Raw genomic sequence first — 24,782 nt, 5'->3', positions numbered from 1 at the left:
GAAAATCGAGGCAATTCTAGTGTGTAAACAACGAAGTGATTATGGGAAATGAATTAAAGTACCTCTAGCTCTTTCTCATCGAAGGCCTTCAGCAGGTGTTGGGGGATGACCTCATTGAAGCCCTTCTGCAGAGCCAGGAACTGGGCCTCTATGCCCCGCAGAAAACGCCAGTTGACGTAGAGCCGCACGTACTCCTTCTTGGTGTCCTGGGTGACGGGGATGCTCTTACCGTTGGGCTTGAGCTCATGCTGGATGATCTCTCCATAAGCATTGTGTTCCACGCAGAAGGTGTGGTCCAGCACACCTGTGATGTCATTGTCCCTGAAGAGAGAAAAACAAAACATTTAAAACACCCAAAGTTGACCAATGTGCTGTACAGAAGAATAAATAAAAGACCATGCTGTGTTATGATTTGTAAGATCATCTCTCAATGCAAATCCAACCAGCTATTAAGCTAACTTAAATAACACCATGCCAATCTCTATGTATGGTGAAGGGTATGTGATGATGGGGGGGGGGGGGGGCTATTTTAATTCCAAAGGCCAAGAGAACTTTATCAGGATGCACAGTATCCTGATCCATGAACTGTCCTTTAAAAATAGAAATGTGCCTGCCTCTATGGGAATTTAACATAGGTGTGTGTATACTTATGCCCCCTGTATTTTAAGGAAGAACATTTATTTATTTACAATATTTATTCACAAAGAAAATTGGTGTCCTTAACGGTTGGATTTTCCTACATTTTTGGAATTAAGGAATTCCGATCAATTTCAAAAAGATGTTCTTTTATTCCTCTTTTTAAATCAACTTTAGCATGGGTGTGTAAACTTATGCAAGCCACTGTATAGTTGTTTACTCTTCAAAACAGCAGGCCCGGGTTTGATTCAGACCCTTTGCTGCACGTCATCCCCCCCTCCCCTCTCTAAATGCATCTCCTTTATGCTCATATCAGATGTAGACTGTCCACAGGAATGCAGAGCTTAACATTGTGTTTGATGTGTTGAAATCTGGGATTCAGAAATCCTCTTTCACTTTTCATTTACACGGAAAGGTCAGTCTTGTTGCTGACTTCTATGAAACAGTGTTTTGTACGTACAGGATCCACACGAGACTGTTGTGCAGGTCAGGGTCAACAGACTCCATGTCGTCCAGAGTGATGGGTTTCCCCAGCAGCTGTTTGTAGAAGGGCAGAGTAAAGCCTCCGTCTATGTAGTGGCCATGGAACACTGCCATCCCCATGATACGGCCCACAAAGTGAAAGTATGACAAGTGTTCCTGAGGGGAGACAAAACATCTTTAGTTTCCAAATGAAGAGACAGTGCTGAGTTACCAGAAGAACTGACTGTTCAAAGTACACTACCAGTCAAAAGTTACGTGGGTGTTTTTCTTCCTTCCTTCAACAATGCTTATTTTAACAGAGATTTAAACAGTATCATTCAGACAGCACATTTATTATTTACATTTGAAATATGTTTTGGCCTCAAAAGAAGAAGAATTACACTACATGAGAAGAAGTTTTTTTTTTTTCGGGCCCTCTGATAAATTAACCCATTTAAAATAAAGAACTAATTGAAGTTTTTGCTAAAAAAAACAACAACACCAGTTTACATTGCTGTTAACAACTAATGTTACTGCTATGGCACGGCAGGCAAGAAAAGACATAAGCTATGTTCCAAATTAAGTGATATTGAATGAAAAACGCCTTATGGAAACAGTAAAATTTGATAGAATTTTATGAATATCGACTCAAAGGAAATACGTTCGAATTGGATTTTCTCTTAATCGATTTTCGGCTTATGCGATAAACGCTGATGGAAACGTTATTTGTCGAATAAATAATAATTGCGATTAACTTTTCACAGGTCATTTTATGCAACCCGCCACAAAACAAAGAAGAAGAAGTTTACGTTAATTTCCGCCCAGTATTTCCTCTCTGTCTGCACACATGGCGAGCGTCAACAAAGACAGATGGAAGTGGACGGACGAGGAGACGAGAGACTTTCTGAATTTAACTTATTAATAACTCACGAAGGAAATGGCCGACAAAGGTTTCGACAAGTTGTGGGACGTCCTCCGGAGTAAATGGAAGACGCTCAAACAGCGAGACATGTTTTAAAAAAAGAGTTTGCAGCGGTGCCAGAGGGAAAATAAAAGCCAAGTCGCTTCTGCATCGTCATAGCGATGTGTTGATAGTGTTGTTGTTTTCTTATTATAGCTTGATGTGTCGCTATCAGCTGGCACATAACCACTACTACAACTTGTGCAATAATGATCATGTGATCCATTTTGTTTAGCAAAACTTTGTTTGCAAATGTTTGTTGAACGTTGTGCAATTCAGTGCGAAAATAAACGGAAACACCTTAAAATGTCTCAAATCTATTTGATATACCAATGTGATTATAAAACTGTATGTGACGTCATTATGCACAGCTTTTTATTCGTTAGACGTTGGATGGAAACACACTTTCACCAGCTTTATTCGCGTGAGTTTTCTTTTTTTACCAAACTTCAGATAATTCAATTGACAAGTGGATGGATAATTAGCTATAGTCAAGACTTTTGGAAATTCATTTCAAGAGGAAACTGAGTGAAATGCTCTCAAAGACGTTCCAAGATGCCCTGTTGATCCAAAACTTCTTCTCTAAGAAGGTCATTTCTAGAGTCTGCATGTCAACGCCGTGCAATATAAAAAAAATATTTTTTTCTTCTTGTATGTATTGTCAATAATGACTGTGACTCACAGGGTTGACGGCAGAGTCTGGGTTTATCTGCAGTGTGTAGATGTCATCCCGGGAGTACTGGAACAGGCCGTAGTATGGGTTCAGCATCTCGTGCGACAGCAGGTAGAGCCACTCCCTGCACACAGTGCAACACAGACGCACAGAGGTCAGGCAGGAGGGGAAAACACAATCCAGAGGCTGCAACTGGAACATCAGAGTTCAGAATCTGTCAACTTATTTCTTGATTAATCAATTAGTATTTTGGTCAAGAACAGCGACCTTCAACAGGGGGTCCGGGGCTCCTAGGGGATCCTCAGAGTCACTTTTTAAATTATTGTAAGTTTTTTTCAAAAATTAAAAGGCCATGTGTCATATGTCATGAAAAAATAAAAACATATTTAGCAAATAAATCCCCACTGATGATAGGTTTACTGGCCTATAGGTGAGGTGGTCACTAAGATCCATCCACAGATACAGATCATCCTAAAGATTCACTGGGCCACACTGCCACTGTGTAACATTAAAAGATGATTTATAAAGTCATGTCAACAATTATTATTTTTAATAGCTTAGTATTCTATGCAAAAACAATTGTAAAATGTCTAAAGGCTTTAGGCTGCCCTACGCCCAGTTTAATATGGATCTTCATTGTATGCAACATATGTAGTAGGGGGTCCCTGCTCGGTCTCTCTTTTAGTTAAGGGGTCCTTGGCTTAAAAAACGTGGAAGACCCCTGGTCTATAAAATGTCAGAAAATGTCAAAAATAAAAGCCCAAGAGGACGTCCTCAAATGTCTTGTTTTGTCCACACCTCAAAAGACATTCAGTTTAGTGTGACAGACGAGAGAAGAAACTAGAAGGTATTCACATTAAACAAGCTGGAATCAGAGAATCAGTTGGTGATTATTTTAGTAGTTGACAACTAATCAACTCATTAATTCATCTTTGCAACTCTACATGCAAACTTAAAACTGATGAAGAAATGACTCCAAACCACACAAACCAGTGGTGATGTTCTGTAGATCCTCCACTAGGAGGCAGACTGCTGTGTTAAAAAAGTCACAGTATTTACAGAACCAGAGGCTGGGTTTTCAATGTCCCATGCTCTTCAATGCTACGGCTTCTTACCTGGCCACTCCTCCATAATCGAGCCCTTCCTCTCCTCTGAACTTCACCATTAGCCTTTTCCACAGGTCCTTCGGCCTCATCTTCATCACCTGGCGATACGACTCCTGCAACACAGATGCAAACACATGCGCACGCCACGCGTCAAAAACGGAAACAGCAGCAGTAAAGCCAGTTACAGGCATAAGGGAGCATCCTCCTCCTTCTCCATCAGGACCAAAACCTCACGCCATAAAAACAGTTTCTTCCAGTCTGCGGTCAGCCTCATTAACAAGGCCCTGGAACCCCCCCCCCACTGACATTGACTCTCAATCCTGCATCTTGGACTATATCTCAACTAAGGAAGCTAAGGCATGGAAGGAGCTGTCCACTGAGTTAAAGCGATACAACCTGTAGTTGTATCGTTGTACTACAGGAGTGTGGTGGCGTGTGTGTTTGTGTGTGTGTGTGTGTGTGTGTGTGTGTGTGTGGGGGGGGGGGTGCAGATGGATGTGCCTTGTATGTTTATGTGCTTTATGTATTTTAATGTGGTAATACTTCATGTTTTTTGTTTATGACTTTAAAAAGCCCTTCTAGGGATGGACATTGGGAATTAGCAATAGCTATACATGCTGTGATGGAAAATGGAAAAGAAATAATATACATGTCCTTTGTACAGTCTGAAACCTTTGCACATAACTCGCCATTTGCACATCCTGCACTAATCCATATAGCCTTTTTTTGTGTGTCTTTATGTAAAATAGTTATATGCATGTGCTATTTGTTTCTGTATTTATTGTTTATTACATACTAATGTTTAATATGTTTATGTATGCACCAAGAAGCAAGGGAAATTCCTCGTAAGTGCTACTTACAATAAATCCTTTACGGCACTCTGATTCTGATGTTAAACATGGGGACGGCTAGACTAAAGTTGTAATTGTTTTCTAAAACGGTGAAGTTAAAAGATAGAAAAACTAAGCAGATGATCTACTGTAACAGTTTTGTAAGGAATGAGAGAGATGCAAAGTGTTGTTACACGAGTCATTTCCATCCGGTTCTCTGTTGTGAGGCTCAACCAGTGTTCATCCTCCCATGTGCAGACAGCTCACAGCGTCACGGGGAGGGTTCATTTAAAGTGGATTAGGGGCAGTTATAATAAACACTGGCATAAGACTAACAACACAGCCGCAGGTTCCGCTGTGCCCCGCAGACACAGCAGACAACACAGAGGTGCTGTGGGAGAAATGTCTCATCTACGCCGAAGAAGTACACATCAAGACATGTCTGACAGCCCACCAGCTAACACTTGCCTGTTCAGTCATACTGTAATGCTTCAGCTGGTCTGGAGACGCTATGCAGTTATGTCTTAAGCTCAATACGTCGTTGTCGTCCCCCTCCCCTCCCGTCTCTTACATTGAGATCAGCCAACAAAAATGTCTTCGTTCAGATTAACAGACGTGCCTGTTCCAGCACATTCCAGCGCATATTTTATGAGGGTCATGCAGTCTGTTGCAGGTGTTGTTGCTCTGATGAAGGCCCCGTGCCTCCTACATGCAGGAAAATAAAGAAACTCCCCAGCTGAGAAAACGCACTGGAGAAAATCCTCATCCACAAACAAGACGTCTGCTTTCGATTTTGAACAGGCTGCCTTCACACATCATAGATAACAGCGTGTGTGTGTGTGTGTGTGTGTGTGAGTGAGAGATAGAGAGAAATCATTCTCACAGCCAAACTGCTACGGCCAGTGACCTTAATGGGAGTAGACAAGAAAAAACCTTCAGGGAATGTTTAACATCGGTCTGTTGAGTCAATAAATAACTTGTTACAATTACACGCAGCTCTGCAGGTACAAAAGAACGAGACATTTGTGCAGTTTGCTTCTCTCAGAGGGCATGAAGTGCACAGGCATTGTTCTTAGATTGCGGGAGGAGACAGAACTGCTTTTGTTTGTTGCTTACCGGGCCAAATATAGCTTTGTTGGCTGGAGATTTAGGGGGAAATGAAGGCATGGGGTTGTGTGCAACGGAGCAAATTTCAGATTAGTGTTTTTCTACCACGTTGTTATGCATTCTAATTAGTTTCCCGCGTGCTCCGGCTCAGGCCTCCCTTGTGAGCTTCAGACGATACGGTGACAAGACTAAGCTTGTTTCTTTCCATCCTCACCTCGAAGATCTCCTCGCGGGACACCTCGATGCGGCAGTGGCCGGCCTGAGGCTGCTGCTGGGACAGTTCCTGGCGGAGGATCTTGAGCTTCTGGACGAGGTCCCTCTTGTACTTGGGCACCGTGAGGCACTCGGCCTCCTCCGGGAGCTGAGCAGGGGACACCAGAGCCTGCTGGGCCTGATCCTTCAACTGGTTCTGACGACTGGGGAGGCAGAGAGGCAGAAAAGAGCGTTGTGGGGAAAAAAAGGTGAGAGGGAAGCAGAGAAGAGAGGGAGAAAGGGGCCAAGAGAAAGAGACAGAGGTAAGATTAAGGACAAACATACGACTGAGGGAAAGAACGTTCTGCAAATAGATCCTCTGTTGCTTTTGACTCATCAAAAGGCCACCTGGCACATTTTACAAGTCCAAATGTTTGTCTCAATAGGCGGAGAGAGAGAGAGAGAGAGAGAGAGAGAGAGAGAGAGAGAGAGAGAGAGAGAGAGAGAGAGAGAGAGAGAGAGAGAGAGAATAGTGGCACTGTGATGGATAGAAACTCACACCATGTACTACCCGCTAAAATAGTCTGCTCAAAATAGAGTTTTTTTTTTTCTTATTCAGTATTTGTTTATTCAACTTTTTTTTTAGATGTACATTTTTTGGGGCATCGCTGTGGCATCGGGTGGAGGGTGGAGAGTTGGGTGGGAAGAGAAAGCGGAGCCTAATTGTATAAGGAACTTTCATTTGTGTATTTTTGTGAAACTCAATAAGAACGTATAAAAATCTGATTTCTTCATCATCATCATCATCATCTGTTTCCCCATATGTACAAATATGATGCTAGAGAAATGTATTCATATGAAGAATCATGTATATTCACAGTTTCTTTTCCTGTTCAAGTGAAGTAAATTCTCATTACCATCTTCTTACTTTATTGGATAAAAAAAAAATGGAGCCAAATGTGCTAAAAAGAAAGAAAAGCAGCGTTTGATGAAGCATGAGGAAGCGGTTAACCACAGTATCAACAGTGTGGCTGTGAACATCATCTGCGGTTAATGATGACAGAGGTCTCCACTCTGCCGTTTGATTGAGAAGTTTTGAACCAGGCGCTGTGTTTGGGAGGACGGCCTCAGAGGGTGGCACAGTAGGGAGGCGCACAACACACACAGACACACACACACACAGAATCAAAAGAGCCTTTATGGAGCCGGCACTAAAGGATTATTTGCACAGTGGCCCTTTGCACTCCGGTGGGGGGTAGCCGGCATGATCGGCCCTGAGCAGGGTCATAAACACCAGACTCTAGAGCCGAGCACAGAGGGTGGTGGAAGCCGTACACGTCACTCTGACTGGATGCAATATGGATATGTAAGCCATAAAAACTCTGGGTGATGCCACAGTTTAAATAAGTACATTCAATGGAGCAAACAAATACAGGAGGAAGCTTAAAAGTGTCATTTTTCAACCTGGACCCTGTTTTCCAATGCATTGGTGTCTAATGGCGCTTTTCCACTGCATGGTATCTACTCCACTTCCCTCGGCTCTACTCGCCTTATTTGGTTTTCCATTACGAAAAAAAAGTTCCTGGTACCCGCTAACAGGTACTTTTTGTAGTACTACCTCAGCCGAGATTCCAAGTGAGCTGAGGCGATACCAAAAGGTGACGTGAAGACCTGCTGACTACTGATGGGTCGAAGAGAATCGCCACTCTTTGAGTAAACAGCCACATGCCGAGAATCAAAAGCAACACACCTTCGACGTTCTGTGTGTCGTGTTAGGTCACGGCAGTTTGCTGCTATGACAACCAGCCACGCTAGCCTCACGCATGAGGCGGTACTAATCTGCAATGGAAAAAGGAGGACGGGGGCACCGCGGCCGAGTCGAGCAGATACCATTAATAAAGAAAAACGCCATAAGTGACTAACGTGAACAAAATCTTGTATTGAGCGAGAACCGGCAGCTGCAAACCTGGCTGCAATGCAACGCGGCAGGGCAAACGTTGCGTCAATTTCTATCCTCTAAAAGTTCTGTTTTTGCCGCCGACAGGTTCATATTGTTATTCTAAATGTCTGACAACATTATGGAAAGGATCCCTATAGGGGTAATCATTTTTAATAAAGAGTAAGATCTTTTTTGTTTAAACATGAAACAGCCCCGTAATTGCGATCGCCAAACCAGACTTTATTTCTATATTTCTTTATTTCTAGGTAATACTTACTGCATGTGTACAGTAGAGCGATCTTATTTTTACATAAGGGGGTAAATTAAGGGTTTATTGTTGGTGACTGTTGGATAAGTGGGAAGACATTTGAGCACGTCAGATGCAAAACAGCACTGGACCCGTTTTTCAAAGACGGTTCTTTCCATCAGTCTCTTTGACCCAAAAACATGGAAAAATAGTTTGTAGGTTAAAAAAACGACAACAACGGTCAGTTAGTTCACTCCATGACAGAATACAGTGAAAAGTATCCGCCCTATGGCTTGCATTCTCCTCTACCACAATGACAGCTTCCCCTCAACAAAGTGACTGAGTTGGGTTTCTGGTGTCTGCCCAGCAGAATCCAGTTTGGCTTTTCAATCCTTTCCTGCTATCCCAGAAAGCCACAGGGCCCCATAGGACACTCGAGACCTCCTGTTGAATCCCTTTATTTCCTGCAGACTAGACTCTTTGGGAGGGAAGGTATGGGAGGGAGAAGGGGGGGGGGGGGGGGGGGGGCAGGAAAGGGCACTCTTCCGACAGCACCCAAACAGACAACTCAGAGGGTGGGAGAGAAGCAAGGAGAGAGAGAGAGAGAGACAGTGATAGAGAGAGAAAGAGAGAAAACAAGGAGCATCTCTTCCTGAACTTTCACTCATAAATCAAACATTCCTGCTCCCTCTCTGTTGCTCTTTCTGTCGTGTTGCGGGCCCCCAGAGTTCTCTCTTCTCTTTCCAAATCCTGACTGATGAGCACAACTCTGGTGCATGTTACCTGAAGACACTGCTCACTGCAGGGACAAGTCGGGGTAATAAAAGCAATGCTTTTGCTAGGCAACAAATCAAAAGCGTCTGGGAAATGACACTGTTATTTCTCATGCAACTGTACAGAGGGCAGGTCCTAAAAGCAGACAGGGATTCAGTTACCTATTGAACAAGAACCTTGACCAGTCGGGGGGGGGGGGGAGGGTTGAATTCGGGAGAAGATTGCAATATCATAGGAAAAATATAACCAAAAATCCTGGTCTGGATGCTCTAGCAGTGTCTTCAGCCCATAAAAATGCCAATAAACTTAAACGTAAATAAATATATATAACATTTTTGTGGGATGATGGCACGAGGGGTGAACATTTCTAAAATCCCTCACTTGATAAAAGGCAGATGGCTTGATCGAAATCCACGACGACTGATATGTTTTCCAGAGTTTTGTCACGAGTGAGAAAGTTGCTTCAGGGTCTATTCTATTAGCGGTAATAGAGCTGCTTCAGTTAGGACAGAAACTGTACCAAACAGATCCTCTATTACCGGGTTATGGCTATGGTTAAATCTTATTCATGCACAATTTATAAACAAGGGATTTCACAAGGCCGAGATCCATGTGTCCTTACGTAACTAGGAGATGTACGGCACTCTAAATGTACAAAAGACACCTCTTATAGCTATAGTGATCACTCCTGTGATATATTACATTAAAAAAACACTACCTGCCTTTGATGTGAACTAATTATCCTCCCAGAATACATATTCAGTGAGATTTTCACACATCTGGCCATAGTCATGCTTAGGACCAAATTCCTACATCAAAAACCAATGTGGAGTGCCAGGCTCTTTTTTTTAAAGACGTTTCAGAGGGCCGTGGATGAAGAAAAAGCAAAACGAACACAGAATCCTAAACACGTTCTTTGATCCGTCAGAACAGGGAGAAAAAAAGAAGAAGGAAGAAACCTGATCTCTCCATCGATGCATTCCGTCTCTCTCTGCACGGAGGAGGAACGAGGTCAGGCGGCGGAGGCCCACCAAGGCACCCATACACTGCTCCACCTTTGTGGTGCAAGGACCTATGGGTAATTCTACAACTATCTCAGCACAGTATGTGTTTGAACAGCTGCATAGGGGCAAGAAATTCAGAACACATGCATGCATGCATGTGCGCAGGCATTTACCCCCCCCCCACACACACACACTTACTTCATTCATCGACTTGGGAATCAAAAATAATGCGCCGTTTCCTGGATGTAAGACGCTCCTCAGCCACAGACACAGCAGCCTTGGTTTCCACTCAGCTATCTGATGTCTGGCCAAAGCCAGCTTTGTGACGGATTGTGTGCTAAAACGCCTTTATGATCAAAACCTCTGCAGGGCTGAGGAATTTGAATTTTTGTGTGGAAAGAAAGACTGTGGGGGGAGTGCACTGCGTATGTAAATCTGTGTGTGTGTGTGTGTGTGTGTGTGTGTGTGTGTGTGTGTGTGTGTGTGTGTGTGTGTGTGTGTGTGTGTGTGTGAGTGCGCATTAACGTCTGCTCAGCAGAAGGACTACTCCGAGTGCTGAACCTCTACAGGTGGCGAACACACCTTGGCACAGGATCCCACTGTAAAACATCGGCTGAGGGGGAGGCCAAGTGAGTGAGTCTGCGACTGTCTGAGAGAGAGAGAGAGTGTGTGTGTGCTTGTGTATGTTCCAGTCTACTGGCATTAAGCCCGAAACCTTACCTGACATTCTGACTTTCGATGCCTCCTCGAGAACCGTTGGGGCTTGGGCTTGGACTTGGACTGCAGACGTCAAACAAAAACAGAAAATGAATCTCTCTGCTTTTGCAGGCCGTTACCCGTCTTTTTATTTCACGGTTACATTTTGCCGGCTCAGGGGTACCGTGGGACTCACTTCAGGACTAGGTGCAGGTTGGCGGAGAGGCGCGGGTCTGTAAACTGCGTGGTTCGGTTGTTGTGGTCGACAAAGTAAACCCTCCCAGTGGCAGTGTTCCGTATCTCCCATCCTGGAGGCAGTGGACCCAGTTCCTCACAGTTCACATTGCTAAGATCTCTGAAACACAGCAGAAGAGCACACAATTAAGCATTAGGATGCAGGAATTCAAGAAAAATAGAGGCAGCGAAAGGTGGGACAGGGGAAAAGAGAGAGAGACACACACACACACACACACACATGTTTAAAACATACCAAAGCACTGACTAACTGGACTCAGGCGGACAGCAAGATTCCGAGATGTCTGAGAAATCACTTTTATTCTATTTTTCTTCTTCCTCCCATCTAAATTATTTACTGCTGCCCCTGCAACCCCTTTCAGCTGAACTCCTTGGAGACACAAAAAAAGGCTCAGAAATTACAGCAGGCTCGCTGCGCTGGCGCTGACTTTTTCGGTTTTGAGGGGTCGAAGCCAAAAGGGACCAGAGCCTCACGAGCGATGCAAGCTTGGCAGCTAAGCCATCTGCTAATGTTGGAGCTGTCTGAGGAGCACCTGGCGAGGTGTGGCGTGACCAATAGCCTCCTATCAAGAGCAATAAAAAGATCATCTATCACTCATATACCGGTAGAATGCAAGCAGTGGCCAGGTATTATAATATCAGTCATGTTTTATTGATAGTGTCTGGAGTGCAATGAAGCCCGTCTCTGCACACGCACAAGCAGATCTGTGTGCCTGTGCGTTTTTTTTTGGAATGCGGTAATCAATGGGACACACATGACTGACTGAGTATTTGCCCAAGAGCCTCTGGTATGGCTAATTGAGACTGGTAACGCCATGTGGCCCAGAGTGAGGCCTTTCAGCGCTCGTGCCAGAGGACCAAATCGCTCAGAGCCCCGTGACACGGGTCTTCTCACAGCATGTCAGGCTCATAATCAGCTGCAGGCTGCGCAGCAAACTACAAGGGGGACCAGGACTAAGAGACCATGACACAAGTTATGTGTAAAGCCAGTTATGTCAGTGCCGGTTGGCAAAATCAGGAGGACTGAAAGAATTATGACTGATCCGAGCATCTGTGGACAGCTCAATTTCTCATCTAGGCATTTTATTATTCTTGTGTTTTATACATTTTACAGCTTATACAGTGGATGGTGAAAAAGGAGCAAGTCGAGACCCACAAATCTGTCCATCTGTGGTGGACGTACCTTGGTACTCTGGGGTCGTGCCACGTGCTGACACCGGTCTGAGTGTGGAGGAAGTACACTTGGCCTTGCTGCGTGGTCCTCTGCTCTGTAAAAGGCACGTAAAAACAAAAAACAACGAGATTAATCAATGCAAGATCTGGAGATCCTTGGTTATACAATGGGGTGAATCCAATCAAAGACAAAACAGCAGCAACGTTTTGCCTAAACCTTGGCATCAAGTGTGAAATGTTTGAATATATGTGGAAAATAAAATTCAGTATAATCATGTGGCGCGTGGAGAGAGAGAGAGAGAGAGAGAGAGAGAGAGAGAGAGAGAGAGAGAGAGATCACGCAGATGGAGATGAAAGGAGTGTCTGAGTGAGCAGAGACTCCAAAAGACAGCCGGGGGGAGAAGCGGGGGATGGGGGGGGAGGAGGTGAGAGACAGGGTGAAGCAGAGCGATGGGGCTGTCTGACTTTTGAGTAGGTGAGCTCATTCGTCAGCGCTCTGACGAGAGATATTTCCATGAGACGAGCATGCCAGAGAGCACTTCTCTGGCGTCCCTTTGGACCTACCGCCCTGCTTTAACATATATATGTGCACATAAAAGCTCCAAAACCCACGCCCACCCCGATGACTGCGCAATAGACCAGGGTTTTCCCTTCCATATTTAAGGCTTACGTGCAACACGTGCAAGCTTTTTTGGGCACTACCAAAGCCAAATCAATGTAAAATCACAGTGAGCATCAAAACCAATTAATTTCTTTTCTCAGATCCGATGATGGTAGTCGGTCCGCAGTGGACTTCTTTAACAAGTTTTGTCTTTAAGCTTTTTGAGTGTATTATCTGCTCTAGCTTTTCCAACGTTTTAGACACAGATATGGATTAAATCGTGATCCAAAATGTGAAATTGCACATTCTTTTGTTAAAAACAGAACATTTTCTTGAGGTAGGACCGTTGAAACCTCTCGCCAAATACGTGCACCTAAGTCGCCCACAAACCTTGGGAAAACACGGTTTGCGTTCCGACACACGGGGTGACATATCTTGGCCGATGTGCGCTCACATGAGAAGAATCAGAGGTGCCGACAGCTTTTACAGGAACTGCCCAAGAACGTAGAAAGTAAGGACAGAGATGGAGAGGGTGAGACAGAAAGACTGAGAGCAAAGATGTGATATGCATCTATGGCTCTACAGAAGATAAACAAAACTCCTTTGGGCTTTGCGGGCGAACACTTGTGTGTTTGTGCGCGTGTGTGCTTTTACATTAATGCATCCGATTGTTTGACTGTGTGCACAAAGGAGAAGAGAAAAGGGGGAGCGGGAAGGAGAGGGGGGAGGCTTTAACAGCCAAATCAATTCAATTAGATCTCTGTCTGAAATGGAGCCAGTATTTCAGGCTCCTTGTGTGGAGCTGCAGTGTCATCACAGCGGCGCTGTACTGAATGAGGACACAGATGAGCTGGGTTACTGAGCCCAGTGTTGAGCAGGGTGGTGGTGGTGGTAGGGGGGGGACGGACGCATTGAAGCAATTAACACAACAGCATTACCATGATGACAGGATTCATAGTGGAAGCAGACATGGCTTTCATAGAGGATAAAATAAGCCAGCATACTTCATTGCAATCAGAATATTAAATATTTATCTGCCTCAATGTAGGAAAGGCCAGACATCAAGTATTAATAGCATAGTGACGTGGTTTCAAAAGCGTCTTTTTTCACATGCACCCCCCCCCCCCCACGGCAACACAAAGAGCGTGGAAGGTGAGGGGACAAAAGCCTGACATCTGGCTTCATCCTGGAAATGTACTTCAGTTGATCCAGACTACCATCAGATGAATTGTGTCCCTTCATCTGCACCACCATTACTACATGAACCATTACAACTGTGATTATTTCAATGTGTGTGTAGCTTTAAGGCTAGATGACAATCCGTCATTCATAAATAATATATTATTTAATTATGTTTTATTTTTGTTCTCTCAACTGCCCAAGACAATAAAGGCTTACCTTCTCTTAAATGAATACACACACACACACACACACACAACACACACAACACACACACACACACACACACACACACACACACACACACACACACACACACACACACACACACACACACACACACACACACACACACACACACACACACTAAGTCCACTCTGTGGTGCTGGATTCCCACTAACCATATCCCTCGGGGAGGTCCGGGGGCGTGTGCAGGTGGGTTCTGCTCATGTAGTTGCGGTGCCTTTGGGAGCGGACCCGTCTCTCCTGGGCCCGCTGGTCACCGTCGATGGGCGGCAACACGGTGGTAGGCGTGGCCCCGTTGGTGCTGACGGGCGTGTTCTCATCCACGATGCAGCTGAGAGGCCGGCCAGGGCTGGAGTACTCTGATGCAGGCCTGGAGGGGGGCAAGGGGGAGGAAGAGAAGCACAGAGAAGACCGAAAAGAAAGACACGGAGTATGAGAAACCATAACAAAATGATTTCCCAAATCGTTTGGATTCCAATTCACAAAAGTATCGATTGGTTTACATTTTTAATTCAACATCAGTTTGATTAGGGAAATTTCAGTTACAAGCTTGGATAGAAAAGAGATTCTCAGAGAACTTCTGCTGTAAATTGTACAAGCAAGAAACAACACTCAAATGTGTTTTGTAATGGTTAAAAACGTTCGTGGTGGGTTATTTAACCCTTGTGACACAAATTTGACATTTTTGTCCATTTTTCAGCCTTTTTTTTTTTTCTAAAGTTTTGACTAGCACCACCTTATCACCACTAGTTTTACAGTACGTTTTGGAATTCATGGTCAATAACCCTCATTTATATAGAATTATACCCAACATTTGAGATAAAAAAGCAGAAATTTTGAATTATTTTGACAAATAGTTAAGATCAGAGGAACGTATAAAAGGAGTTTAGTCAGGAAGGAAAGTGATCAATTGTATTTGCAAAGAGCGTTGTATGGAATCCGATCCATTTTTTTGCTGGTAATTTGGTTAAAAAGAAACACATATTTCAGATATAGACATTTTTTTTTAAAGGGGTCAAATTTGACCCGAGGACAACAGGAGGAATAATTATGGTAAATTATGTAAATTCAAAAATCTATTCCGGGGTCACTCAAACAAAGATGATTGAAGATGAAGATGGATTTTAATTGGAGAGTCGATTATGCTAACCCAGTCGTGTCTACAAACACAAACAGCAGCAAATCAATAGGCAGCGTTTAGGAAGTCTTTAGGTGCACACTGGGAAATCCTAAACGTAGTTAGACAGCCTGAGGTAAAGCTTGGTACGAACTGAGTGATCATTAGAATACAATAGAATAGAAAGCCTTTATTGGCATTCTACACAAGTACATTATGCACAGTACCGGTGCAACGAGACTGAAGCAACACCCTTTACAATATCAACACAAAATATAATGATATAAAATGTAAGTAATGCAGAAGAAGAATAAAAAAATAGTAATAAAGAAGGTGGAATGTGGTGCACAGTCTATATACATATATAAAATAAGTAAGAAAGATGAAGGGTTTGTATACACATTATGCAAAAAATATAGTTTGGTGTATCAAAAGTCCTGAGTATTAAATATTGCACAGTAATGACATTAAGTGATTGAATCTTAAATATTGCAATGTAATGAAATGAATCGGTTAAGTATTAATAATAAATATATATTGCACTGTAGTGAAATTAAATGGTTAAATATTAAATATTGCACTGTAATGAAAATTCCACAGAATTCCAGTGTCTTTTTAGGTATTATATACATGTAAGTATTAGTAAATATAAGTAAATAGAAACATAAGTATTAAAGGCGGGGACAGAGCGGGGGAGGAGATGCTTCTGTTCCCGCTCTTGTCAGCTCCATGACTTCCCTGGCTCCTCCACCTCCTTACACACCGCTGTCTGGAGCCGTTTGTCTGACACCCTTTTTATTTTTTTTATTTTTTATTTTTTTTGGAGGAGACCACTCCAGTTTTGGGCAGACTCTTTGCCATTTTGGGAGCACTGAGGTCAGAGACGCGGTCGTCCATCGGCCTGCTGCTGTGTGATTTAAGAGATGTGGGTTGGAGGTTGTGTGGGCTGCAGAGTGCACTCACCTGGTAGGCCTCTCCCACTGCGTGGTGCGTGTGATGTGGTTCAAGTACTGGATCCGTCCAGACGCCGTCCTCCGCTCCTCCCAGCTGGCAGCAGAAACACACACAGACGCAGCAGTGAGCCGACATGGTTAGGCAGCCACGGAACCACCTCGTAGTGTTCTGTCTCGCCACATTGTTGTTATCATATTCCATACGTCGTTACGGTAACTGGGTCCATGTTCGGACACCGTTGCAAGGTTACTGGCTATATTCGGACACATCCGGTCTGATTCAGTTTCCAGTCTTTTTGCAGTGCAAATAGAAGTATTTTGTACACATCTTAGAATCTATGTGTGGATTTTTATACACGTTCATGGACGTTTACATCTCTAATTAGCGCTTAAAAGTGACTGATGAGATAAAACAGCAAACTTAGGTTTTTTTACATACAAAATGGAAATTAAAGAGCTTAATTTGGCGTTGTTGATGAACATCGGTGATGGTGTTTTACCCTTGTTGTTCTCGGGGGAAAAACAAAACAAAATGTGCCTTTAAATGCTACATTGCTTGTAAGGAAAGTACAAAGACACCAGCATTTAGTGGCTTTTCCAATACTGGTATCGGAAAACAGCTGCCAAAAACATTACACAATCATTTATAGTGTATTTAAAACTGATATTCTGATAAAACGTTAGTCAAAATGTGTCCAACCTGGGACACAATTATATCACCCCTGTACTTGAAGGCAGCATTTATTGTTCAGGATTTGCAATAGCGTCTAAAAAAAAAAAAAAAAAAACTCCTTATGAGATGATACAACCCCCCCACCCGAACTCAACTCACCCATCTGGGAGATCATTGTCAAACAGCCGACTGCAGTCCACCACAGGGCCTCCTGAGCCTATCCGGTCCCTGGACTGCAGGCTCACTGCAGCAACACATGGCAGACAGATGCACGCACATTACTAGACAGCAGATTACAGTGCAGGCGCAGATATTTTATCGAAGCACAAAATGGAACTATATATCTTTATGAGTAACAGGAATGGGGTTACATTTTTATCAGTGGTATCCTGGAGGGTCTGGTTAAAAGGGAAGTTGCATTTTCATCTTTTCCTTCTGCAGGGAGGGTCTGGTATTATGAAATCTAATCCTACATTTTATATGACGGCTGGGGAGGCTTTTCGAGCAACGAGAAAATCGGCAGGAGGAAGTGGGCAACATTTGGCAGACTACAGCTGAACACAGTCTACCACTCAAAGAGTGGTAGACTCTTTATTCATTCTGCAGTGACACACTGCAGTGAGGAAACAGACGCGTGTGTTATCTACAGGTTAATGAACAGGTGAAGTGAAGATAACGTTGGCAGCCAAGCCAGTTACAAACGGCCTTGGTAGTGAACAACACGCCAACGGGCCGACGGAGTCAGTGTTTTTAACTGAGCTGGACAAGAGAATATTTGGTTAAAACAGATCAGTGATGCCGTTTTACCCTCGCTGTTCTCCATGAAGTTTGCTGGAATAGTGATGTTAAGTAGTGTTTTGTGTGCTTTTGAAAAGACGTCATAGAAACGGTTTGCCAGATTGGATGTCTATACCAGAAAATGGGGAAAGTACCTGAATTTTCTGGAGGGCTCCGAAAAGGCTTTGTGCTGGGGAGAGACGTGTACTATGTGCTTATGGCGTTGTAACCTATACATATGTTTTTTGATTTACAGTTTATTGTCTATTTTCTTAAATGTTATGGGTGTTATGTCCTCTTTTCTTAAATTTGTATCTATGTGGGGCACCTCATTAGCTCACCTGGTAGAGTGGGTGCCCGCATATAGAGGTAAAGTGTATGTTTTGTATGTTGTTGGATTGAGAATGTAATTTCTCCTCCCCATCCCGTTCCGCCTGGCTAAAGCAGTCACTGCATAGTCTGTACTGTGTGTGTGTGTGTGTGTGTGTGTGTGTGTGTGTGTGTATATATATATATATATATATATATATATCCAACAACACAGGGAATGGATGATCATTAAAAGCTCCAAGATTACTACAAGAACTGTCAAAAAAGCTAATCAAAGATGACAAGATCATTTCAAAGAAAATACTGAAATGACTTTTAAATAGTCAACCTTGGCTTTAAGCGAGTTTGCTTTTGCTGTAAATGCTGTCCATTAGTGGTTTAGTATACCACCCTCCTTGAACATTTAATACACAGTGAATGAAGGACAACATGCTGTACATCTGACCTCATGGTGAAGAAGACAGCCAGTGGAAATTAGCCAAGAAAGACCATTTTAGGTTTTTGTGTAGCTTCCATTTACTTCATTCCATTTTTTTTTCCAAATCTTAGGCATGCTTCCAAATGCAACCCTGTTTTCGTGTGTCCACCCGTACTCACCCACTATCTGGCCTCTGACTGTGTCACTGTCATTGGGACTCAACTTGTTCAAGTCTAGTCTCTGGTCTGTGGAGAGAAAGAGAGAGAGAAGAAGAAGTGGAGCACCGAAGGAAAGAGAGACAAACAGGAAATGAGAATGAACATGAAAGAAAGGGGAGAAGAGAGAGGATTCATCAGTGTCAGGGATTTACATGCAAACCAGCATGTGTTTGGGAAGCTTTTTTTTTCTCCCTCCTTTGGACGAGTCCCATTGCTCTGTATCATTTACATCACTCAGACTCGATTCCTCTCTCCCTCATTATCCGTCTCTCATTCTTCTGTCTGTAGACCACAGCTTGGCTGTGCCCTGGAACAGATGGTCTGGTCTGTGGAACGGCCACGGGCTGTAAAAATCTCACCGAGCATCGCTACAGAACAGGCTTCAGTTCAAATGCGGAGGTCAAACATTTGACAAATTTCAGTACAAAGCCGGCACTATTCCGTTCGGTCTTAGCATGGACATGAACCTCTGCCAAAGTCTGGAAAGTCTTTGTCTGAACTTCTCAAAGTCTGAGGAATTTGAGAGTGAGAGAGAGAGAGAGAGAAAGAGAGAGAGAGAGAGAGAGAGAGAGAGAGAGAGAGAGAGAGAGAGAGAGAGAGAGAGAGAGAGAGAGAGAGAGAGAGAGAGAGAGATTAGGCAGAAAAGGAAAGAAAAACTTGTCCAAGTTGCCTGCAGACATAAGAAATGCCACTATCTTCTCTCTGTTGTCTGGGTGTCATGCAGATCAGTTCAGGATGTCTGTCTAGACTAAACAGGGACCAAAGCAGGCAACGGTCAAACCGTTACAAGCCTGGCCGGAGGTCAGCAGCCACTGAGAGAAAACATACACACACGCACACACAAAAATGTACGCAGAGAAGAGCACTCACTTTGCAATGCATACATTTAAATGCAGTCATACGGTGTACAAAAAGACGCAGACACTCTGCAATTATACATAAATGTTACAGTCAACCCCAAGAAGCTCTACAATTATACACAAATGTTTTAGTCAACTCGGTGCCCTCGCTAAGGCCTGTGGAGGGGACAAACTGCAACTGCTGGTAAATGCACACACAAAAAAACAAAAGAATGACAAATACTCTAAGGGGGAGAGCGACCGCAACAGAGAGAACACAACAAATCTACGCTTACACTTTAATAGCTCTACAATTATGCACGTCTGCTTGAAATGACCGGTTGTCTAGATCGGCAGACGGAGATAGTGGGAGGTTAGTCACAATGGCATTTGATGTGTGTGTGTGTGTGTGTACACATGTTGCCAGTCTATGGAGGCGACTGAAGGGGAAACTAAAGGGGTGAGGAGGAGGCCAAGAAAGGAAGGAAATGCAGAGGCAAACCACTCACAGCTGTGGCACAAGGTTCAGGTTTCTTGTGTCGCTCCAGGAAAACAAGTGTCAGGGGCTTCTAGGAAAAGGCGCTGGGATCATTTCCCCTGTTCCTGCCTACGCGGCTGCGGGCCCCGTCGAAGCAGGTACCAGCTCGCTAGGTCACTCCAGGCTCCAGCTTTGTTGGAGCTACAACTGTCTGGCAACTGCTTTTACTAGAAGCCATTTACTAAAGCCTCCATCTCATTTATCCAGTTAGCTTCTGACATGAGACATTTTGAGTGTAATTGCAGGGTGATGTTGATTGGCTCTTCCTGTTCTGGCAGAGAGGAGAGTGCTGACCCCTCTCACACACACGGCTCTGGCCTCTGTCAGACCTGGTGAGGGGGGCAGGACTAAAAAAGGAGCTACTCTATGTTCTGTCACTTAGGCCCTGACAGCAGCACTATGGTACTAACTTCTGCTTCTTATCACACTACAGGTAGAAAGCCGGCTCGCTGGCTACGGCCTCATTTTACCATTAGGTCATGAATAACTGCAATTAATATTTCACCCCAGTAGAGGAGGGGAATAATGAACTGAGACAAATTAATTGCTCACTCAAGTAAAACAAACAAGTCATGTGTAGTTTGGCAGCATGATATGTGTGCTGCAAGTGAAGTACAATTTAATTTTCAGAACAAAACAAAAGACCATCTGGGGAGGGGGGAGTCCTAGGCGTCAGCGCTGCATCACAGCTGACTGCACTTAGAGTGATTTAATCATCACGCCAATATATATAACTATGCTGTAAAGCAACATCTCTGGAGTGAAACAGCACAGACAAATGTGTTTTCAGCATTTTAACCGGCAAACGCAGACATACGTAGCTCTGCGTAATTCTTTCACAAAGACCTAACTCTTAATCAATGTTCTTGAATCGAATCAGCTGTGTGACGGGGTCACCTTCCAGCTAAACTAATCAGAATTGTACACAAATTCCACTGGGGGGTTATGATGGTTCTCTACCCCTATATACGAACTATTGGTATAACAATGGAGTCTAATCTCCAAAGACTTTGTACATTTTATTATGTTGTACAATAAACCTTTTTGCATATTTGCAAACATGTCTCTCCTGATTGAATTAGGCCTTTTAAGAATCCAGGAAGGAAGGAAGGTAACATCGTAGGACATAAACAGGGTGCAAAATTAACTTTTTGTCCACCAGCCAACTGGCTAGATTACAGTTGTGGTTTTTGGCTGGCGAGTGAAATCTACCAGCCACTTGCTAATTTTTCCAGCATTTGGCAGGTGGATGGTGCTAATTTTGTACCCTGGACATAAACTTTGAACAATGAATTCTCTATTCAAAAGTTAAAGGTGCCCTATGGAGTTTTCTCGTGCACAAACTAAAAAGTATGTGTATGTGTTGGTCGCCAAAACACATTGTGTGTATACTTGAGGCTAGGCTTGCCACGGTCGTCTGTGTTACACGTGTTCACGGTGTTTGGGCACACACAGATTACATTTATCGCCCATCACCTCCACCAGCCAAATTAGAAAATGTTTGCGTATCAGTGCTCACGTGAAAGTGTCGCTCCGTACAGCAGCGTTGCACCACAGAGTCCGGTTTCAGACCGACAAGATGATGGCGGAGGATTTGATGTCAAAGTGAAAAGCAAAAGTGCAGAATCCAATTATTAGGACCAGCGGCAAAGGCCCTACGTATTACAACTGAAGGAATTATTATTATTTAGGCAAATTCATTGCCTTTTTGAGGGGCTTAACATACTCAAAAACTCACCAAAATTGGCGGTCGCATCAAGTCTGGTGAAATTTTACATATTTTAAGGATTTCGGGAATAGGTGCAAATAAATGGCTTGCTAGAGCCTAATTAAAAAAACTGAGCCCCTGCAGTATGTTTATCGTAGACTAACGAAATTTGGTTCACATATGCAGCATGTCAAGACGTAAAAAAAAAAAGCTCATTGGCGCCATAACCTAAACCCAACAGGAAGTCTGCCATTTTGGCCATTTCCAAATGGGCCTATTAAACTGGGCCTGCAATAACGCGTAGGGCAGCCTAAAGCCTTTAGATATTTTACAATTGTTTTGCATAGCACTCTAAGCTATCAAAATACTAGCTAAATTGTTGGCATGACTTTATACATCATCTTTTAATGTTACATAGTGGCAGTGTGGCCCAGTGACTCTTTAGGATGAATTGTATCTATGGATGGATCTTAGTGACTTCCTCACCTATAGGCCAGGAAACCTATCATCAGTGGGGATTTATTTTGCTAATAACATGTTATTTTTTTATTTTAAACTTTCAAAAATTGACAATAATTTGCCGCCCCCCCCCCCCCCCCCCCTCCAGTGACTCTGACGACCCCGTAGGGGTCCCGGACCCCCTGTTGAAGATGTCTGGTATGTGTATTTATAGAGGTTATCGTAGGGCTGCCCGAGTAATGGGGAAAAAAAAAAATTTCATGATTATTTTGGTCAATAGTGGAATGATCATTTTTTAACACGATTACTCATTGACTTTTGGAAAGATGTTGCATTTATTGAACTTTAAAATCAGTGAGGAAGTTTCAACAAATCAACAAGGGAAAACTGTGACATTTAAAATTTCCCCTTAATACTTTTAAGGCTTGAAAAACGCAATGCGCGAAATAAGAGCTTTCTCCGATAACTCCCAAGTGATCGTTAGCAGCCGGAATCGTAAATGCGATCAATTCAATCAACTGCACAGCCTTCATTATCGGTGTGTTTTTGGGCCAGATTCACTCGCGACAAAAAAGACCAGAAACTAGATTGCAAGCAGATTTTAAAACGTCGATTGTTAGCCGTTATTTCACCGCCCTCGTTGGTGCATTCCTGTCTTTTTTTTGTATGTTCCCGCCAGCAATCACTGATGAGTGGATTAGCGTGAAAGTGGTGGCGGGATTGGGAGCATGTCTGTCTTTGAGCTCCATACAAACAAACCGGGAACCCAGCTTGGAAATACATTGCTCTGCAGTGCTTCTACAGTGGTCAACAACTCCACAGGGTACCTTTAACACGCAACATGGCTTCTTCCACTAGTGAACAGTTTCATTATTTGAAATGTAATTAATATAATAAAAATGGAGTAATACTGACACTTACAGCCTGTGTCTTTAAGGCGGTTGATAGCGTTGGACAGAAGGCGGACACAGCCCAGGAACCCAGCCCCTTGCTTCTTGTGAATCTTCTTGTGATTCCACACGCTGATGGTGATGGAATCTGATTTCCCGATGTATCTGAGTGGAAAAGGGGAGGAGAAGGAAACATAGTTGATATTCAATAATGATAGGCTCGTCACGGGCTACATCTACACTACGTTTTGAGACAAAAACGATCTCCGTCCACACAAGAGTTTTCGTTGCAGTAGCAGAACTAAACTTCATCCATATTAACACGACTGACAACACATAGCCCATGACCATTTACATACATTGAGCATAGGAGCCGTTTTAACCCTTGTGTTGTCCTCGGGTCAAATTTGACCAGTTTACAAAAATGTTCTATATCGGAAAAGAACGTTGAAAAAAAAGTGACAAATGTTGGGGGGAAAAAACTACAAAAAAGCAGGGAAAAAAACAAACAAGAGAAAGAAGAAAAAGAACAACAAAATGTTGAAATTTCAACCCAGAAAAACACAAAGTTGCAGGTTGACGGGAAGACAACACAAGGGTTAAACAGAAAGCAGATTGTCTGGTTACTCTCAGGTTGAAAAACATGAATGTATAAGTTGAAAATACTTTGATACTTTGATATTGTTGTTCTTTCTTTAAAGTATTTTACTTTAAAGAAAGAACAACAATGGCAAAAAGTAAGAGCAGGGATGTGGCAGGTGGAACTGTAAGTGAAAGGTATGTAAGCCTACCTGACTGATAAGACCGACTGAATTGAATTTCTGAATTTAAGGGCTCCGAAACATCGGAGTAATGTAGACCCAGCGCGTAAACGTAGCAAAAGTTAATTGTTTTTTTAAACCAAAGTAGTGTAGATGTAACCACTGACATCAAGAGAATCCCGGCGTGACTATGTATGTAAAACATAACTGCTCATCTAATTAAATCTATTAGGAAACATGCTGGTAAATGTCAAAATGTAACAGCTAGTGTGTCGACACAGGATGTCCCCAGCAATGCAGGGAGACACGCATCCCCCCCACATACCCCGTCTCCTCACCAAGGACACATTGTAAGACACAGTCGGGACATGCAGGCGGAAGATGCCTGAGGGATTTTCCAGACTGTGTATTTCAACGTGTAAATCTGACCCTAAGCGTCTGAGGTATCATCCCTGCCCACATATCAGAAGGAGTGACAGAGAAGACTCACTAGGGCTAGGCGATATGGAGAAAATTAAATAGATATGTATGGTTGACAATTGGTCCTTTCGCAAAATATGTGGATATAATGATTGAGTGGGTAAAGGCAAATAATAGATAAGCTAAAACAGTCTGGACATTTCAGAAAATTACATCACTTTACTGTAGTGCAGCCTTTTAAACCAGGAAAAGACAACATGTCAACTTTCATGTCAACTGAAAATTTCAGAAAATTACATCACTTTACCAGGAAAAGAAACATGTAAAATTTCTGTAAACGTCTACGTAATTTTTGGGGTGGGAAATATAAGATCAAACGATATCTAAATATTAGCAAAATTAAAGTTCATTCACAATACGATATTTTGAAATTGCCACCCCAAGCTACAGAGCAGTACATGAAATTGGAAACAGTGAGGGATGGCAGCCCCCTAAAACTAAAAAAAAAACTAACTCAAAATTCAGTCGGGATTGGGAAAGTGTTACATTTGCGAGCCCTTTTTGCATTTGGGTTATTAACGTGACAAAGAAAAATGAAGG

At 43.2% G+C, this 24,782-nt stretch overlaps 1 protein-coding gene and 1 long non-coding RNA gene across 3 annotated transcripts in view; one reads left to right on the top strand and one right to left on the bottom strand.

Moving 5' to 3' along the window:
* LOC116702410 (uncharacterized) overlaps nucleotides 1–14,712 on the top strand; it is a 295,446-nt gene extending 280,734 nt beyond the window's left edge. The window contains exon 3 of the long non-coding RNA XR_004335153.1: nucleotides 14,640–14,712. This is a non-coding gene — a long non-coding RNA (uncharacterized LOC116702410). The remainder of the gene's footprint in view (nucleotides 1–14,639) is intronic.
* LOC116702370 (E3 ubiquitin-protein ligase SMURF2) overlaps nucleotides 1–24,782 on the bottom strand; it is a 64,110-nt gene that overhangs the window by 1,080 nt on the left and 38,248 nt on the right. The window contains exons 4-16 of one of the 2 annotated variants that reach the window (XM_032536548.1): nucleotides 23,027–23,166; nucleotides 18,529–18,594; nucleotides 16,984–17,068; nucleotides 16,162–16,245; nucleotides 14,237–14,451; nucleotides 12,066–12,150; nucleotides 10,824–10,982; nucleotides 10,652–10,711; nucleotides 5,990–6,191; nucleotides 3,848–3,951; nucleotides 2,742–2,856; nucleotides 1,097–1,275; nucleotides 63–321 (exon numbers count right to left, since the gene is read on the bottom strand). In XM_032536548.1, the coding sequence (XP_032392439.1) occupies nucleotides 63–321; nucleotides 1,097–1,275; nucleotides 2,742–2,856; nucleotides 3,848–3,951; nucleotides 5,990–6,191; nucleotides 10,652–10,711; nucleotides 10,824–10,982; nucleotides 12,066–12,150; nucleotides 14,237–14,451; nucleotides 16,162–16,245; nucleotides 16,984–17,068; nucleotides 18,529–18,594; nucleotides 23,027–23,166 (1,753 nt within the window). The remainder of the gene's footprint in view (nucleotides 1–62; nucleotides 322–1,096; nucleotides 1,276–2,741; nucleotides 2,857–3,847; nucleotides 3,952–5,989; nucleotides 6,192–10,651; nucleotides 10,712–10,823; nucleotides 10,983–12,065; nucleotides 12,151–14,236; nucleotides 14,452–16,161; nucleotides 16,246–16,983; nucleotides 17,069–18,528; nucleotides 18,595–23,026; nucleotides 23,167–24,782) is intronic. The other variant, XM_032536549.1, reaches the window with a different exon arrangement.

This window comes from Etheostoma spectabile, chromosome 15 (genome assembly GCF_008692095.1).
Source record: "Etheostoma spectabile isolate EspeVRDwgs_2016 chromosome 15, UIUC_Espe_1.0, whole genome shotgun sequence".
In the NCBI taxonomy this organism is placed as follows: Eukaryota; Metazoa; Chordata; class Actinopteri; order Perciformes; family Percidae; genus Etheostoma; species Etheostoma spectabile.
This window is presented reverse-complemented; position numbering and strand designations above follow the sequence as displayed.